General features: G+C 38.1%; 1 protein-coding gene across 1 annotated transcript in view; it reads right to left on the bottom strand.

The window, feature by feature from the left end:
* The window catches only part of cftr (CF transmembrane conductance regulator), a 59805-nt gene extending 42937 nt beyond the window's left edge, over positions 1–16868 (bottom strand). Inside the window, exons 1-5 of the mRNA XM_038280531.1 lie at positions 16623–16868; positions 15638–15748; positions 10831–10942; positions 6019–6234; positions 5813–5902 (exon numbers count right to left, since the gene is read on the bottom strand). Coding sequence (XP_038136459.1) covers positions 5813–5902; positions 6019–6234; positions 10831–10942; positions 15638–15748; positions 16623–16735 — 642 coding nt within the window. The 5' untranslated portion in view covers positions 16736–16868. The remainder of the gene's footprint in view (positions 1–5812; positions 5903–6018; positions 6235–10830; positions 10943–15637; positions 15749–16622) is intronic.
* Positions 16869–17407: the final 539 nt, after the last annotated feature.

The following is a 17407-nucleotide window of genomic DNA, read 5'->3' as shown; positions in this document are numbered from 1 at the left end:
TTATGAATTATACTTTTCTTGTTTTAGAATACAAACTAATTCAAACAACAGCAAATTAAAAACAAACAAAAAAAAAATAGCAAAAAGAGCCCAGGGCAGCGTTGGTGTATCAAGGGTAAAACTTCAGCATGGAAATTTGACTAGAGACACCCGTACCATTAACATATGAGGAATCACAGTCCTTAACACGAAGTGTCTGTATTATTGTCCATGTTACTATTGAGGCGCCATCACCACCTGCATTTTGCCACCATAGTAAGTTAAATACACATACGCAGGCATACGAATATATTGAAAATGCAGAACATTTGTCATGACGGAGACTCACACTGTATGATGGAATGGAGTACAGCTTGGCAACCGTAAAGTAGGTTAAACAAGACCAAGAGTACAGGAATAAGTCTGTTAATTTGCATGTAATGAGTGATATTGTGGAAACTTTCCCTATTTGTCATTGTACTGAGAACAGCACAACTTATTAGAAAGAAAAATTGGGATGAAAAATGGGAAAAATGTGTTTGCAAGTAATCCCCAGCCCCTCTCTCTGCACAAAAAGATAATAAACTAACATATTTAGATGTATGGCTGGACAATATTTTGTTATCAATACATATTGCGATATAATTTGATTCATTATCAGCACTATGAAATTTCCAACATCTTAAAGTACATTACAGTTTACGAATACAGCATTTGGTACCAACTGAGGTTCCAGGTTTGATATTGGGTTTTCATTTTTTTAAAGCAAATACTTATAAAACGTTATGTTGGGAGACTTTTATAAAAATAGCTAAATCATTTAAATTTGTAAAGGCATCTGTTGGTTGATATTAATATCAAATTATATCATATTGACCAAATGTTCTAGTCATATCATCCAGGCTGGTTAAAATCTTTTTTTTTTTCATCAACATTAATAAATTAACCTTTTTTATTGCTAGCTTAATTAATGCACACCCTGACTGATTTCTGTTGGTTGACATGCGAAACTATTGAGCAGCTGCAGCAGTATTTTGTATCGTAACCTGAGACTGAACTGAATAAATGCATTACAGCAGTGGTCTAAACTGAAGGGACACAAAGGAGCTGCATCGCTTTTTTTTATCACTTCTATTGTGATTAGTTCACTGGAATCAGAGGTGTAGTATTTAGCATCTAAGAAGGATTATTGTACATTGCACTTCTTTAATGTACCTGAGCTTTAGGACTTCTTTGGGGGTTCCTAAGTGATAAGGAATAGAGGAAGCTTTTCCTGAAAGTTGGGTTAGCAACTTTACTTCAGTTTGGCTTTAAGATGTGGGTAAATGTTCACCAGTTCAGCTGGAAAGTGTAACCTAAAATTAAGTAACTGTGGTAACATGTGAAGCAGGACCAGGGCAAAACCTCATGGGTTCCCAGGGCTAAATTTGATTTAGGGGCAAATGATTTCTATTGCTGCAATCATCAGTCGGATGATCAAATCACCTGCATCTTTAAACTCATTGCAGCTCATGGGAATGCTATTTACAGCCCTTTATCTTTATGCATCATGCAGTGTTTCTAAAAATAATAGACTAGTGTAGAGTTTATTATTTTCATATGGGAGTGTTGGTTTACTGCTTAGAGCAGTACACTTGTGCCTGGTTCGATCCCCACAGCCTCCCACTCTGGGTCCCTAAGCAAGACCCTTAACCCCACACTGCTCCCTGGGCGCCACACAATGGCAGCCCACTGTTCCCCAAGAGGATGGGTTAAATTCAGAGGTAAATTTCTCCACTGTGAGATCAATAAAGTTCCATTATTATTATTTAAAGGTTTTTTTAAACTTTTTGGTTCCAGCTGCAAGAGCAATTTGCTAGAAAAAAAAACCTGTAGTACTGCTGTGGAAAAATGTCTGAAGTAAATTTATAGGAAAGAATGAGCTGTTGACTAAATGGAAAATATATCCATGATTGCCTCAAAATGAAGAGCAATTTTATTTGGCTTGAAGTGCAAAATGTGATCTGTAAAACACAATCTGAAAAGAATAACATTTATTTAAAAGAAAAAAAAAAGTAAAAAGAATTTAAAGAATAACATTTTTAAAAAGGACATTTTAAAAAATTAAAAAATTAAAGTGTAAAAACATAAAATCTGTACGTTAAAAAAGTTACTTTTGAACAATTATGGTAAAAAAAAAGAATAGTACATTTAAAAAATGTATCAAAAACCAGCAAATTTACTCTCAATATGTAGCTTTAGTTAAATTCTGGATACAAAATAGGTTGGTTTTTTTGTGCACAAATGATTAAACAAATTTCACTTGTGATCAACCATTTTCATTAAAATGACCTCATATGTTAGAAATTCGATGCTAACATTTTTCTTTTCAGTGTAATTATTTAAACTTTCTTCAGGAGAATCCTTCAGTGCACCCAAAATTATTTAGGCAGTGAAGGGAACTTTGGTACTGTGAAGTGAGACACAGAATGGGCCTCTGCTGCTGCAAAGGTTGCTCAGTTCTGGCAAAAGAGAGTCTGCAGCAATAATTAGATTTAAAAAAAAATAGTTGCAAAGAGAATGTTTCCTCCTTTGGATTGTATGGGACATTTAGAAGTATTTGACCAGAGAAGAAAAGGTTAGCTCCACAATGAGTTTTATCTGAAATAACACATGTGCCGATTTGTTCACTACCAAAGGAAATGAATCCAAGCTCTGATGAGCAACACCATGATAAATAAACGAAAGGATTAAAATGTCCCCATGTTTTCTTATAATCCCATCACAATGTGGTCCTTATTTTCCGAAATCTTTAGGTGTGCTGTCAGTAAACTTTCCAGTGGCTCGAACAAGTGCGGTCTTAGAGACATTGGAATGAGCTCAAACATTCAGTACGAAAAAAAAAAAAAAAAAAAACATACAGAGAAACAGAAGCTAAGAAAGTCTGATCAACTACAGGCACTGATAAGATAAGGAAGACTTCAGCACCAGCCATGGTTACGCTTAGAAGAAGATTTCTAGCATATCTGAGAAAATCCAGGAAGTTCAGCAGTAACAGTATCTACTGGCTCTTTGCATGATATTTACACAATGCAATCTATAGTTCTTAAACACATGAAATGGTTTAGATTGTTGCTATTTTGTAGGAAGTGGCGGCCTACAGGTATAGCATAGAGCTTGGAGTCCTGAGGTTCTGAATTTGAGCCCCACTCCCACAGACTGCCACTCTGGGTCACTTTAGAAAAGACCCTTAACCCCACAATGCTCTGCAGGTGCCCCACGATGGCAGCCCACTTAAATGCAGAAGGAAATTTCTCCAATGGGAGATCAATAAAGTTCATAATTATATGTTCTAGTGTAGACACATTTAATTTATGAACCGGGATTATCTACCTCTTAATAGCAAACGTACTGCATATACTTAGGTGCAGCTTCATCTTTCTAATGTGATGTAAATTAACTTGACAACTCTTTACCCCAGCAGCTCCATCTGGTTGCAAACAAACTTTCTAAATAAACGATGGTTTCTTAAATACTGTTTTGTTCCACTTGTTGGTAAACTTCAGCGTTTACTATATTTGCTAAAAGTACCTAATTTGCCAAGAGGTTAGATGTGAGAAATTAGTAAACAAGGAAGTTATGAAGCTTTGTAAGTCAGCATTTCCCAAGTAGAGGTGAGAAGAGAAAGAGGAAAAAGTCTAAGATCAAGTTTGAAAAAACACACATAAAAAATACTGGAATCCAAGAAATAAAATCTGAAGTGGGAGCCAAAACTGCCAAGAGTACATCAAAGAGGGTCCATCAAGTCAACCAAGCAACTATTTCACAGTCTTAGTGCCATGGATTCTTTGTTTTTAATCTGGTTTTTGGGACAACCAACAGAATCAACAGTTCCGAACAAAGGAAACAAGCACAGCTATATTTTGGAAGAAGATTGCATATCATACATAAATGGAGAGCTCCTTCAGTGACAGACTTCAGCACCCTAAATGCACCAGGGAGCATTATCACAGATCCTTCCTCCCAGCAGCTGTAAGACTATAACCACCACTGTTCCCCACAAGCTCAATACGTTGCTACTTTATTAAATTACAATAAACATTCTTGCTGATTTTGCAGTTTCTACCTTAGTCAGTTAAATAACATGCTGCTGTCATTTTGCACATCTCTGATATTGCTGCTATTTTCAAATATCCATTACTGTAAAAATGTCCATAGCTGTATATTGGTTATTTATTCTCCAGGTGCACAGTATTTATATTGTTAAAACACTTTACAGTATAGCATTTCATTTGTTTATTTTTTAACTCTTCACTATTATGTTATTCTCATACACATTTCTAAGGTCCCTATTTGTGTAACCATTTTTTCTATAATGTTTCTGCTGCTGTAAACACCAAAAATTCCCCATCATGGGACGATAAAGGGATTTTCTATTCTATTCTATTCATAAGTAATTTGGTGCCCAGGAATTTGGTAAGGTGACACTTATTGTTTAATGCCGCCTAGGATGTCTTGTCAGCTTGAAGTCTCAAAAGGGTTGTTTCAACATCAAAACTCCAAATGTCGGTCAAAATGTATGTAGGAACAAGTGAATATTTGCATGCAACGTTCATAAGCTGTATGTAACGCAATTTCGTTCTGTATGCACCCTGTGCATACAAAATGACAAATAAAGAAGTCTAAGTCTAAGTCATATTTAAGCCACTAGGAGTGCTAGACCTGTAACCTAGAGGTAGAAATACAGCGAAGCTAAATGAACCTGACTCTCTGTGTTTTGGATTCTAACTGCAGATCACTTTTTAGTACCAGATTGAGAAGTCATGGAGTTCCTTGAAAATTCAAGTCTACATTTATCCTTCTAGATTAAATCCAACATCATAGAGCCAAAAATATGTCTGATAAGCCAAGTGTTAGATCTGTTTTACTGCCTAAAAACAACTTTTTAGGGTTAGCTCTTGTGTTTAAGATGAGATCAGGCTGCAGTAAAGTGGTGCTCTTGGTCACATGACTCATTAATCAAACTCTACTCCTATCGTTTTCTCACCAATATTATTGCATATGATGCATTTGCCTCAGTACCTGAGAGAATACTAGAACTTGAAGCTCAGCAGGTACCGTATATCTATTTAAATTGACTTTAAGATCATTTTGTTGGATAAAACAAGGCTTAGAGAGTGTTTTTTTGTTAGTGAATATAAAGACATTTTAAGAAATGTGTTTATCATGTTCTCATTCTAACAATAGCTACAGGACTGTATGTAATATGACTACAATGACTATGTAACAAGCAGTGTAAGGACAAAATAAAGAGAAAGCTATGGTGAAAAGATCTAAGAATCCACTTTTATCATTTCTTGCTGTTGAAGCTCAGCTGTAACACCTGAACCCTAGTGGGGTTCATCCTTTGATTAATCAGACAACCCTTCATACAGACACCAAGTACCCCAGAGCCTTTGTATCAGGTTGGCCTCATGTTAGTTAAGTGATAATTGCCCTAAGGCAGATTGCAGAGTGTTTCTACATTCAACGCCTGAGTGACATCCCACCAACACAGTTGATAGCCCTCACACTTGTTTGCATTCCCTCCAGCTAGGTTGTTATGCATCGCCTCCCATTTATTTGCCAACATCTTAAGATGATGACATAACACACCGTTTATGGAGCAACACTTGATTCACGGTGTGTTCTGTCCTCTCGTTCTCATACCAACACTGTGCTGAGTGACATCACGAAAGGACCTGCAGAAGTCTCTAGGACCAATCGGATCCTAAGAAAACTGGCTGGCTTTTTGTAAAAGTTTAAATTTGACATAATTTTACAGCATTCCTCCAGGTATATTCTTTTCTCTTACCTCATCCAGCTTGTTGAGGTTGGCTGACATCAGGCTGACGAGCTGCCCTGTGCTGATCTTATCCAAGACTTTACTAGACAGCTTCAGAGTCTGAAAAGTTCAAATGTTGGCAGTTAGCTGTAATAAAAGGAATGTAAGTGGTTTTGGTAAAAGCAAAGTGGGTAATGCCACGCGGGCTGGTACAGTGGAACCCCCTCTCCTCATACCTTTTTGTATATAAGGCTGAAAAGGGCGATGCGAATCTGCATGCCGAGGTGATGAAGGCCATAGATGGCGGGCTGCAAAAGGATGAAGCGAGCGGTGAAGAGGAGGCCAAGACCCAGGGCCAAATAGTATCCCTGACTTCGTTCTGGAGCGTGGAAGGGATCAAAGGAAGCAATGATGCGACCTGAAAGCTGAGGCTGCACAGTCTTTGATGCCTCCTACAAAGGGAAGATGACACAACAACCAACTGTAAATAATTTTACCTCAAACTCTCCAGGCAAGAAGTTTCCAGTCGGGTTTAGGGAGAATGAGATTAAGGGCCCAGATTTGATCATTGAGTTTGGATTGGTGACTTTAAATGAGCTTTTATTTATCCATCTATGCATCCATTTTCTCCCACTTAGTCCTGTCAGGGTCGCAGTGGGGACGGTGCCTATCTATGGCAGTCTACGGGCGAGAGGCAGGGTACACCCTGGACAGGTCGCCAGTATGACGCAAGCACTTTATATATTGAATAATGAATTTAATAAGTTAAATAATTCAACAAACTCCCAATGTCTGTTGATCGCCTTTACATTCCCAAAGAGTTTTTGACATTAATTCAATACAAACAATTTCATATTACAACTTTTACCAACATGTTTCTCCTGACTGAAGTCCTGATGAATATCTGCTAATGGGAGCAAAAGTTTACGAGTATAGGTAAAATGCCTTTCAAAGTTAAAGACTTTAAGGTGAACACCCCAGATTATCCTTTATTTGCATGAGGAATCATGCAAAATGGCTGTGTGATATCAACACAAAGTTTTGTTCCACTCATGAATGAGAATGATTTTACATATTTCAGGATAAGATGTCATGACTAAGAACAGAGAACCCAGTTTTCGAGGCAAGACAGACAGTGGGCTAATTCAAAAGTGTTTATTTAAAACACGGCTGACTGGAGTAGCAGCGGCTAGGGCGTCTATCACAGGAAATTCTGTTAAGCCTGTGTCCTGAGAACGTTCAGGCGGGAGCAGGCAGGCTCAGTGGTTGAGAGGCAGAACAGGGAAGGATCAGGTCATTAGAAACACTTAAGTACGGTATAAAACCCTGTTAACCACTGGTTAAAGAGAACAAGATAATCTGGCGATGACAGGATGCAAGCGTCTTAAATAGAGGCAGGAGCAGGTGGATCAGATGAGCAGTGATTATAAACCGGGCAGAGTTAGACAGGTGAACGAAATGAACAAATGATAGTCATCAATGCCAAGATCATGACACAAGATTAGAAACAACACAGTCTTCTTCCTTCTGAATTTATACTTCTTTTACGCTTTCACTACTTTTGGATTATTGTCAAAACTGTGCCAAAAGTGAACACATATAATAAATACTGATATCAGCAGTTTTATGTAAAACATATACATATAAACTACTCTCCAGGCACATTCAGACCTTTCTAAGCATGTAAATTCAATAATACTTGTTCTTTTCGCTGATAAAGATTCTCAGTCATCCAACTTGCTCTTGTTCAACTTGTTCTTTTGCTATCCCTTTCTAATAGAAAAACAAAACAAAAACTAGAATATACAGTAACCCGACGGTGACTGCAGCCTAAGATCGTTTTCGTCCTAAAGCTGTGAACCACCCCATGAAGAGATAGCATATCAGGCACATATCAGTAAACTGTTATACGTGTGTTCAAATGAGGCTCGTATGTCAGTTTAAAAGTTCATTAAAAAAAATGAAAAAGAGTTTTCATGAATTAATTTTGTCGAAAGTGTTTTTATTTGATCTGATCTCATCTTATGTAGTACTTTTATTCCTATAATCAAACAATATAGCCTGTAGACTTTAATCACACTGTATAATCAGTTTCAATTGGTGAAATAAAATATGTATTTGCTGGTTGAAATATCTTTATTGACATTGTAAATCTTAAACGAAGGATAACAATAAATAAACAGCTCTCTTAATACTGGCATACTGACAAAGCTCGGTCTGAGACACAACTTTGTTCCATTCCAATTAAACATGAAGGACTTCCTTCTTTTGTCAGAGCACGTTTCTATGCTGCACCGTTTACAAAGAGAATAATTCAACTTCAGTGTCTCTTTGTGATCCTGCTGATGATGTCATCACTCATTTATATCTCTACTCTTATACCTTCGAACCCCATTTTAACATCATCATCAACAATGAATTTGACTACAGGATGACCGACTGCAGACCTGAAACCAGTCCTTTCTGGGCACTTTTGTTAGCCCTGTCGTCTGCAGAGCAAACAGGCATTCTTGTTGTCCAGACAACCATCTCCAACTGTACAAAGTCAGGCAGTAGCGGCTCCCCTCATGCTCCCCATATATATCCAGGACAATAAGTCGGTCTGTGACACTATAGTGCAACATGCTAGAAAAGTCACTAGACTGTGGCTTTATTGGTCTTCTCTGGTGGGTAACAAGCTTTTTACACATGTCCCTGGTTGCCAGGAGAGGGAATATATTAGACATAGTTCGGTAATTTATAGTAAGCTGAAAACTTGGAGCACATACACTGTAACACACAAACTCATACCAAAAAAGCTTTTGTTTCCCCTCATACATTGGATCGGAGCTGGCCCAGATCAATAATGTGTAGAAAAAACCTATACCTGGGTGTGCAGGTTATATGGACCAGACTCTTGGAAAGAACATGCAAGGGGTGTCGTGCTCAGAAGATTGATGAAAGAAAGTTTTCCTTTGAATCTTATTTTATACAGTTAATCTACTAGTTAATTCTGTAAATATTTCAAACAAACTGTTTTTTAAAAATATATATTTCGTCAACAAACAGTCGACGACAGCAATGTAAAGGCTAAGACTTCCCTTCCTAAACAGAGCAAGCTATGGAGCTAGTTTACGTAACCTTTTCCAACATAGAAAACATTTATAGATCAGTGCTTCTATGTTCCTTTTTGTGTCTGCTTCTGTCTCATTAAGCCCCTGTCGACCTCAGCTGGCAGCTCACACTGAGCCTAGTTCTTCTGGAGGTTTCTGTCTCTTTAAAAGGGAGTTGTTTTCCTCTCCACTGTCGCAGCATGCATTCTCAGAGAGAGGAATTGCTGTAGAGTCAACGAGACAATGCAAGCGAAAATCTACTGTCTCTACCTGCGTATCCAGGAGAATCCTGCAAAATCAACGGCTGGATACAATATGCTGTTTTTTTCTTAGATAGAACATTTTTAAACAAACTGTCTTGATGATATGATTTAATTGTCTGTGTAGGGTGCCTGGAGGGGAATGTTTTGCAAATTGGTGCTGTATAAATAAACTGAATTGAGTTGAACAAAGCAATGCAACAAATAGGCCACGGCTTAAGTTGTGGATAGTCTAATTAAGGGTACAATTATAAAACACAAGTCTTGCACATTTCAGTGATAGTACATCACTATCACAATTCATGATATATGAATCATGAAAAACTGATATAATGTAGCAAAACTGCAAACCTCCCAAGATTGCCTAAGCTAAGAATCTAGGGAAGGCCAGCATAATCAGACAGCCTGGAGGCTAATGGTGACCCTGGAGGAGCTGCAGAGATTACTATTTACAGTAGAAGAATGTGTGGGAATGTTTTTCTTCAGCAGGAACAGAGAAGATGGTCAGTAACAATTAATTTTGCCAAACAGGTACACAGATAATGACTCGTCATTCAACCCATTCTATTTAAAACACACTTAAACTACTTGCAGAGACCTTTTTGAACATTCTATATGTGCAGATTTAGTAACAAGGTGACCCTAATGTGTCATTCATGTGAAATCATGCTCCATCTCTGTGCTTATGACTTGCTTTTTATGTGCAGTAGATTCTCTCCTACTTGCCTGTGAACCCATTTCTTTGGGCTCGTGTCACCTTTTCGGACTTTAAGGTGGGAGGCAACCAAAGAAGGTAAGCTGCCTGTGATTGGCTACTTTTCAGTAAATCTTGCCTCTTGAGACAGTGCTGTTTTCTTCCTGGCTGTGGCTAGTAATGATAGCAAAGCATCTTCAGCCTAATAGATGATCTCTATTGGATCTCTATTGAATCGGCCAAGTGATGCACGCATCACCCATAAAAGGAGAAAATGCTAATATAAGCCAAAAGTATCGGCCGGCCAATGTATCAGTGTTTCCCTACTGGGTTCCCTAATATATATCCTTATGCAAGGTTGGAGATGCTGTGATCGTCAGAATATGTTTATTAACTACAAAAATATATCAAATAAAACAGTTTTTTAAAAAGAGCTTGTAGGTATAATGCTTCAAACTGTAAAACAAAGTGACTTCTTAAGAGTGAAAACTGAAATATACAACAAAGTTGCTAAAATAAAACTAAAATAAACAGAATAAATCATTATAGTAAATTAGCCATTTCAAATAAAAGTGCTTTGGAGACACTAAAAATGTGTGACTTATAAATTGCTGCATGCTATATCATCTTATCTCGAACCTTTACTGTGTTCTAACTCAGACAGACAATGGGTTGTAAATCCATCCAGTGCACTCCCCATGAGATCAGACTGGAAGTGTGAGCAGACCCCTCCCATTTAGGGAAAAACAAAACGCCACACAGCAGCAACCTTCACATATCCATAAACTAGATGCTGGATGAGGCAACAAGCATCAAAACACCACTTCCTGGAAATGTTTTTCAAAGGTCAACATAAAAAAAAAAAAATGTGTTTCTCTCTTAGAGAAAAACCATGTGATGCTTGATGTGTCACATTTTCAATTTGTTGCATTTTAGGAAACTTTAGCTACAACTGTTCAAGAATTAAAGTTCAATCACTTTTACCGAAAGATCTGAACTTACCCCGAGGTAGAGGAGGACCCCAAAGAAGGCAAACGGGAGGAAGAAGCATCGGGCCAGTGCTTTCAGCAGCTTTGGCCTGCCTTTGGCTAACACCACCTCTTTGTCCCATTCCCTGCAAAGTGGTCAGAGTTACATTACCGTTAGGCAGCAGTTGGAACCCAGCAAACACATAAAAGATGGTAACAAACACACAGAACACATGGAAGGAGAAAATGTTAGATAAAATGGTTAAATTCTGGCTGCTATTTGTCTGCTGCTACTTTGTAAATAATCAGGTTCAGGAAACAGTTTAACATATTTGTTAAGTATTTAATTCAAGGAACATTTACTGATGCATAATGGGAGGGGTGCAGTGGTGTTTATTATACACTAATGTCACAAGAACAGTATGAATATGGCAATAATACCTGCTGTATGTGCCCATTTTAATCCAAAAATGCAATTATTCATTACCACAAAATCTCTGTGAATCAGTCGTTCGCTCAGAAGTACTTGAATAAGGGTTTGGACCAAAAATTATAATAATCCAACCTTAAACAAACAACAAAAATTTCACTCTATCATCATTATTTATAAAATAGTAAATCTAAAGTATACCCATGCTGCCTTCAAACAATTTATGATATAAAGTAGCAGGATGTTAGCAGGCTGTTTAACAAATCTATTGATTGAGCTGATCATCAGCAGGTGGGACCAAGAAGTTTTGAGGAGTGTGTGTCACGATAGGAAACAAGATAGGAAACTCTCGCCATAGTCAGTATTTCTCTACATCAGTTTGAAAACAGCTGTAATGTTACCACAAAATTTAAAGTCTATCATTTCACGTTAAAAAGATCAGTCACAAACGGAAACCCTTTAGGACAGCTTCCGATCTTTCCAAAAGTTGAAAAACAACAAAACTAACCTTCATTTCAGACTTTCCATGCCTTTGCTAGGTTATATAATGTTAAAGTTCATGACAGTACAGTCAGACAAAAGACTGGACAGATCTGATTGGAAGAAAGTTCCCCTCTCTGCCAAACAGAAAGGTGAATCTGAATAAACAACAAAACCTCTGATAATGTTTTTTTTTTTTTAGGATATCAGACCATATTAGAGATGTTTGTTAGCAAAACACAATGCCATGACTGCATAAACGAAACACGATATCCCACTGCTAAAAGTAGGAGTGATGGTATGGGCTGTGTTTTAAGCCCCGGCTACAGCGGCAGAGGGGTGCAAGAGTCCTGCAAATACATGAATGTGCAGCAATATCAAGACTAGCAAACATTACATTTAACACAAAATACATGCAATGGAAAAACACTGCAAAGGGGAAAAGCTAAGGGAAAACACTGCAAACACATAAAAGATGATATGAAACACACAAAACACGTGCAAGGAGAAAATGTTGCAAATAGCAAAAATCCCTGTAAGTTAAAGGTATAGAGGATGATCTTTTATTTCTGGGTGGAGCATCTAAATAAGTGGTTCTTCTAATTGTCAATCATTCTGTTGATATGTTTATGTAAGGCCGTCCTATGTGCTCCTCCCGTAAGCTATCTTTTTCTGCACATGCGAACTTTAAGGCGTATATGTGGTCATTGAAGCTGACCTTTCTCCCCACGGTTCTTTGAAAATGGCCGAGGGCTATAAGAGAAAACGTGCCTATGAGGTGCATAAGAAGAAAAGTAAGTCCTCAGAAGAGGCAGATATATCCCGAAATGCCTTGAGAGCTCTCCTCACAAAACATTATAGGATATGCTTTCACAGCGGACCGCTGTTGCCACAGGCTGTCGCTACCCAACAGTGGTGACTAATAACAAAGATGGCAAAGGCACTGCGCAGTGGAGGAGTGACCAACGGAAAGCAAAAAGCAGTGATCATCTGTCTGAACGATAAGTTAACTGAGTTGACAATAAAGTCCACTACATAGTCCCCGCTCTATATAGTGATTGAGGGATTTAGGGGTTAGGGCGCATATTCAGACACAGAAAACATCCGCTATGAAAACAGAAACTTTTAAAAAGAGCGTGCACAAGGAGAAATGGGCTTGTGCGTTTTCTTGTACGCTTTTAATAGGCGTTCCCTCTGGGTTGTGGGCACAGGGTTGTGCATGCGCATTTTTTGTTTTTTTTTTTTGGAGAGGGCAGGACTTTTTTTTTAAAAATTTGCGAAAATCCTCCACAATAGCTTTAAGAAAAGCTGGAAACTAGTTCCGCATGACATAAATGCTCCAGACCACTAGAGGGAGACAATCATCAACGTATACTGTTCCAGACCATTAGTGCAGACATTAACTGGGAGATTAAGTGTATTAAAAAAAAGGATTCAAAGGAAAACGCTTTCTTTCATCAATCTTCTGAGCACTACACCCCATGTATGTTCTTTCCAAGAGTCTGGTCCATATAACCTGCAAACCCAAGTATAGGTTTTTTGATCTGGGCCAGCTCCCATCCGATCTATGAGGGGAAACAAATGCCTTTTAGGTATGAGTTTGTGTGTTAGCAACTTTTATGGGTTTGCCAGCTTTGTTTTTGTATTGCATGTTCTGTGCATTTGTGTATTTGCAGAGCAGTTGCACCTCTCCCCCACCATACTTGTGCATGCTGCAGTCACTAAGCCAACCATGAACCTCCCTGTATATCAAAGTTTTCTACAGTCTAAGATAATGCGGCTGCTAAAACTTAAGCGAGGGGACAGTCCACCCAACATGGCAGCTAATCCAGTTCTTTTTTAAGTATTTTTTTTTTTATTCCAGTAAAGAGAGAAGACTTGAACTGAACAACTTCTGTTGAATTGTTTGATAGTAAATCTCAAACATTCTCAGATGCCTCAAGTGTTTGCTGATCGGAAGGGCGAAACTACAAAAAAAACCTACCAACAGCTAATTTATCAGGCTGTGGGCACATTGACATTTGTTAAGGTTGACTTTCCAAACACCCATCTGTAACTGGTCTGTTGGCATCACTCAGGTGATAAGCGCCTCTGGGAGACCAGCAAGTCCAAGGCCAATACAAAATATTTGAGAAACTTAACAAAAAAAAACAATAAATGAAAACCGACAAAGAAAGAAAAGTTGTCCTTCAAAGAAAGATGGCAACAAAATGCAATAAGGAAAACCCTGTGTGAAACAACTATTGATTTTAGCCTCTAATGCTTATTAGCATTCTAAAATCATGCAAATACAAATGTAAAAATCATAAAGTGACCAAGCATTTAATAAGAAATGTTAAATGAGAGAGAATGAAGGGACAGCAGCATAAACGGTAGAAAACCTTCCACCTATCGCCTTGCTGTTTGTTGGCATACACAGCTTTGGTTTATGTCTAACGCTGTTTCAAATGCCAGCCCATATTTTAAGTGTGCTCAGGAGAAAGGATGGCATGGAGCCAGCTACTGTAAACAAATGAAAAGGTCATGTGCACCATTTAAAGGCAAATTCATGGGTTTCGGTGTCTAAACCAACTCATCTAACATAAAACTTAATAAAAACAAGATGTTCAAGTCTTTTTGGAGCTCATTACTGCTTTCAACCATTTTTTTTAAACATAGAAAAGTTGTTATGGGTAATAGATAACCTCTATAACAAATACCTGTGGAGCATTTATTTTTGAAGCCATTGTGTAATCCTGGTCAGTGCAATAAATTCAATGCAATAAATGCTGATAATGTTTTTGAGCTACATGCTGTTCACATCAACACATCCAGCCACACAGTGATTAAAGTCACATCATAGAGATACTGCTTTGTTAGCCACACAGCCAAGAATTATATAAATGAAACAAAAGTACTGTGACCGACTAAAGGAGAGATTAAGAAAGGCTTAAGTGTTGATGTGATGCTTTTTCTGCTGTCTGAGCAGGATATTGGTGTTTTAAAGAAATATTGGTTAAAAATGCAACCTTTTAAAGCTGCTCTTTAAACAGATTCTCTGAATCTAGTTCAGTGGATCCAATAAGGTAGCTTTAGAGGTTCAGTGTCCTGAAAAAAACATTCATACTCAAATCCTTCCATTTCTGCCCCTTTACAACTGCAAACTATCATGCTTTCATCTTATGCTTTATGTGAGATAAATAACCAAACATGATGTAGTCTATAATGATGGGGTGAAAGGAAAAGGATTAAATCACATATTTGAGAAAATAAACACCTTAAAAGTGTGGTATGTCTATACAGATTGCCTTCTTTCAAGACCACACAGATTGGATGGATGGTGGGCTCTCAGTTTGAGTCTTGACTTTGACTAGGCCATTCTAATACATGAACATGTATTAGAACATCATATAAACAGGTAAAGAGTAGGGAGGTGGGGGACGTGTCTGCATGCTGAGGAGATATTTCAGTTATTAGATTCCTTCAGGACTGGAGTTTGACACCATTGATTCCAAATGGAGGTTTCATTTACAGTTATTGGTGACCCTCCAACCTGGAATCAGATATTATACACTCTCTAAGGAATGTCCTTTATGCCGATCCATTCAGCTTTCTATTAACTCTGCACAGCTTCCCGGTCCCTGTCAGGAACGTGGAGACTGCCAAGTCTCACGGTGGGGGTGGGGTGTTTAGGGCGATGTCGGGGGGGGGGGGGGGGGGGATTTTCTCCTGCGTACAATATTTTGCATGTTGCCCTGTTAGTTTAAAGCATTTCTAACTGTTTTTCTTTTTTATAAAACTATAACTTAAACCTCTGTCGTCTTTTCTTACTTTTTGCTACTCTTTACTTTTATCCCCCCAAATCCCCCTAAAATGAAGGGTTTGGTTGACAAAGTGTTCAGTGGTCCGAGAAATAGTCCTCTAAAGCAACTAAATGTTGCCATCAACAAACCTTTCAAGTCTCTCGGAGAGGGTGTCAGCCAGATCAAAAGAAGGAGCCTTATACACGTCAGTCAGCTCCAACTTTTTAGTGAAACCTTTCCTCAGGAGCGGGTATATCCACCTGGGGAGGGGGCAACCACAGAGCAGGTATCAGTTGTTTGAAGCTATAAATGCAGTTCAAAGATATTGCTCAACAAAGCTGGTTGCAAAATCATAAATAAATATGTATTTAAATTGTCCTGAAAGTCTGGAGCGCATACATCACATAAAGTACACTTGGAACATGAGGGTTTAGCTTTTAGATACATTCACTGTGTAGTTAGATGGTAACAAGCAATACTGGGCAGTATTTAATAAAGTTTAGTAGTAAAATTAGTATGTTTTCCTTTGCAATTGATGGCAGGTTCAAACTAAATGCAATATAAAGTGTAGCAGTGTGAAAAAAACTGAATAAAACTAATCCAACCACATTCATTTAGAGCTGACAAACTTAATAATAGTGCTTCTTTATGCATTTCTCTATACTGTCAGAGTGAGCGTGGAATAAAGGTGAGTGGTTCTGTTCCCAAAGGTTTTGTAACTGTGACTGTCTTTCTCGGATGTTATATCCTTAATTTCATTCGTTTCCTAAACTTTATGTGGATTACATCTAAAAAAGGCGCAGTCTGGTAGGACGCACCAAGAATAACGCACAGATTTGATGAGAGTAACGTTTATTTACGAGAAGAGAAAATGTGTCATTATTATTATCCACAAAAGATAACTAAACTAGCAATTTATTTTTTATTTTTTTGATTGATTGTTTAAAATCACCCGCTTTATTAAAAAAATAAAAAATAAAACAAAGTGCAACAGATAAGAACTAATCAAAGCCAGGTCGGACACTTTGTGCGCATCAGAGAAAAGGAGCATTCCTGCTGATCGTGTCTCCTCTTTTTGAAGCCGAAGGAAAAAAAAAAAGAAAGAAAAACAAGAAAAAAAGAAAGAACTCTTACCAAAATATAAATCTAGAGAAGAAATTTGCATCTTCCACCGGTGACTTCTGCATCCTAAGAGCGCCGCCAGTTTGCTTTCTCTGCACCTGAGGGTCCCTGAGTCCCGATCCCATTAGCGTGTCCCCCCCACGAAGCTCCCGTGGACCTTTAAACAGGTGGGTGTGATTTTCCTGTCCTCCACTCTAAAGGTAATGCTGCAGCCTGAGTCCTCTGGTGTCTCTGCTCAGCCCGCTCCTGGACTCTGTCTCCTGTTGGCTCAGCGGGACAATGAAAGGACAGTCCATCTTTTATTGGCTGACTCGCCTAAACCTGATGTGGGACGTCATTTCCACGCCGCGTGGCCTCAGGTTGCATATTGGCGCAACAAGTGGAGGGGGGGTTAAAACCAGCTGGTGTGAATATTAGAAATCCCATCAAGTCATGAATTGCCCCTATTTGACGTATATATATAAGTATATATATATATATATATATATATATATATATATATATATATATATATATATATATATATATATATATATATATATATATATATATATATATATATAGAGGCAGGGTACACCCTGGACAGGTCGCCAGTACATCACAGCGCAACACAGAGAGAGACAAACAGGACAAACAAGCATCATGTTTTTTGACTGCGGGAGGAAGCCGGAATACCCAGAGAGAACCCATGCATGCTCAAGGAGAACATGCCAACTCCATGCAGAAAGATCCCGCCACTGAGCAGCTATCTACATATATATGTTTAATTTGTAATATTGCTCATATATATATATGAA

Source organism: Cyprinodon tularosa, unplaced genomic scaffold, assembly GCF_016077235.1.
Source record: "Cyprinodon tularosa strain WSP-4 unplaced genomic scaffold, ASM1607723v1 ctg160, whole genome shotgun sequence".
Taxonomy (NCBI): Eukaryota; Metazoa; Chordata; class Actinopteri; order Cyprinodontiformes; family Cyprinodontidae; genus Cyprinodon; species Cyprinodon tularosa.
The sequence above is the reverse complement of the archived record's forward strand: the minus strand, read 5'-3'. Positions and strand labels throughout refer to the sequence as shown.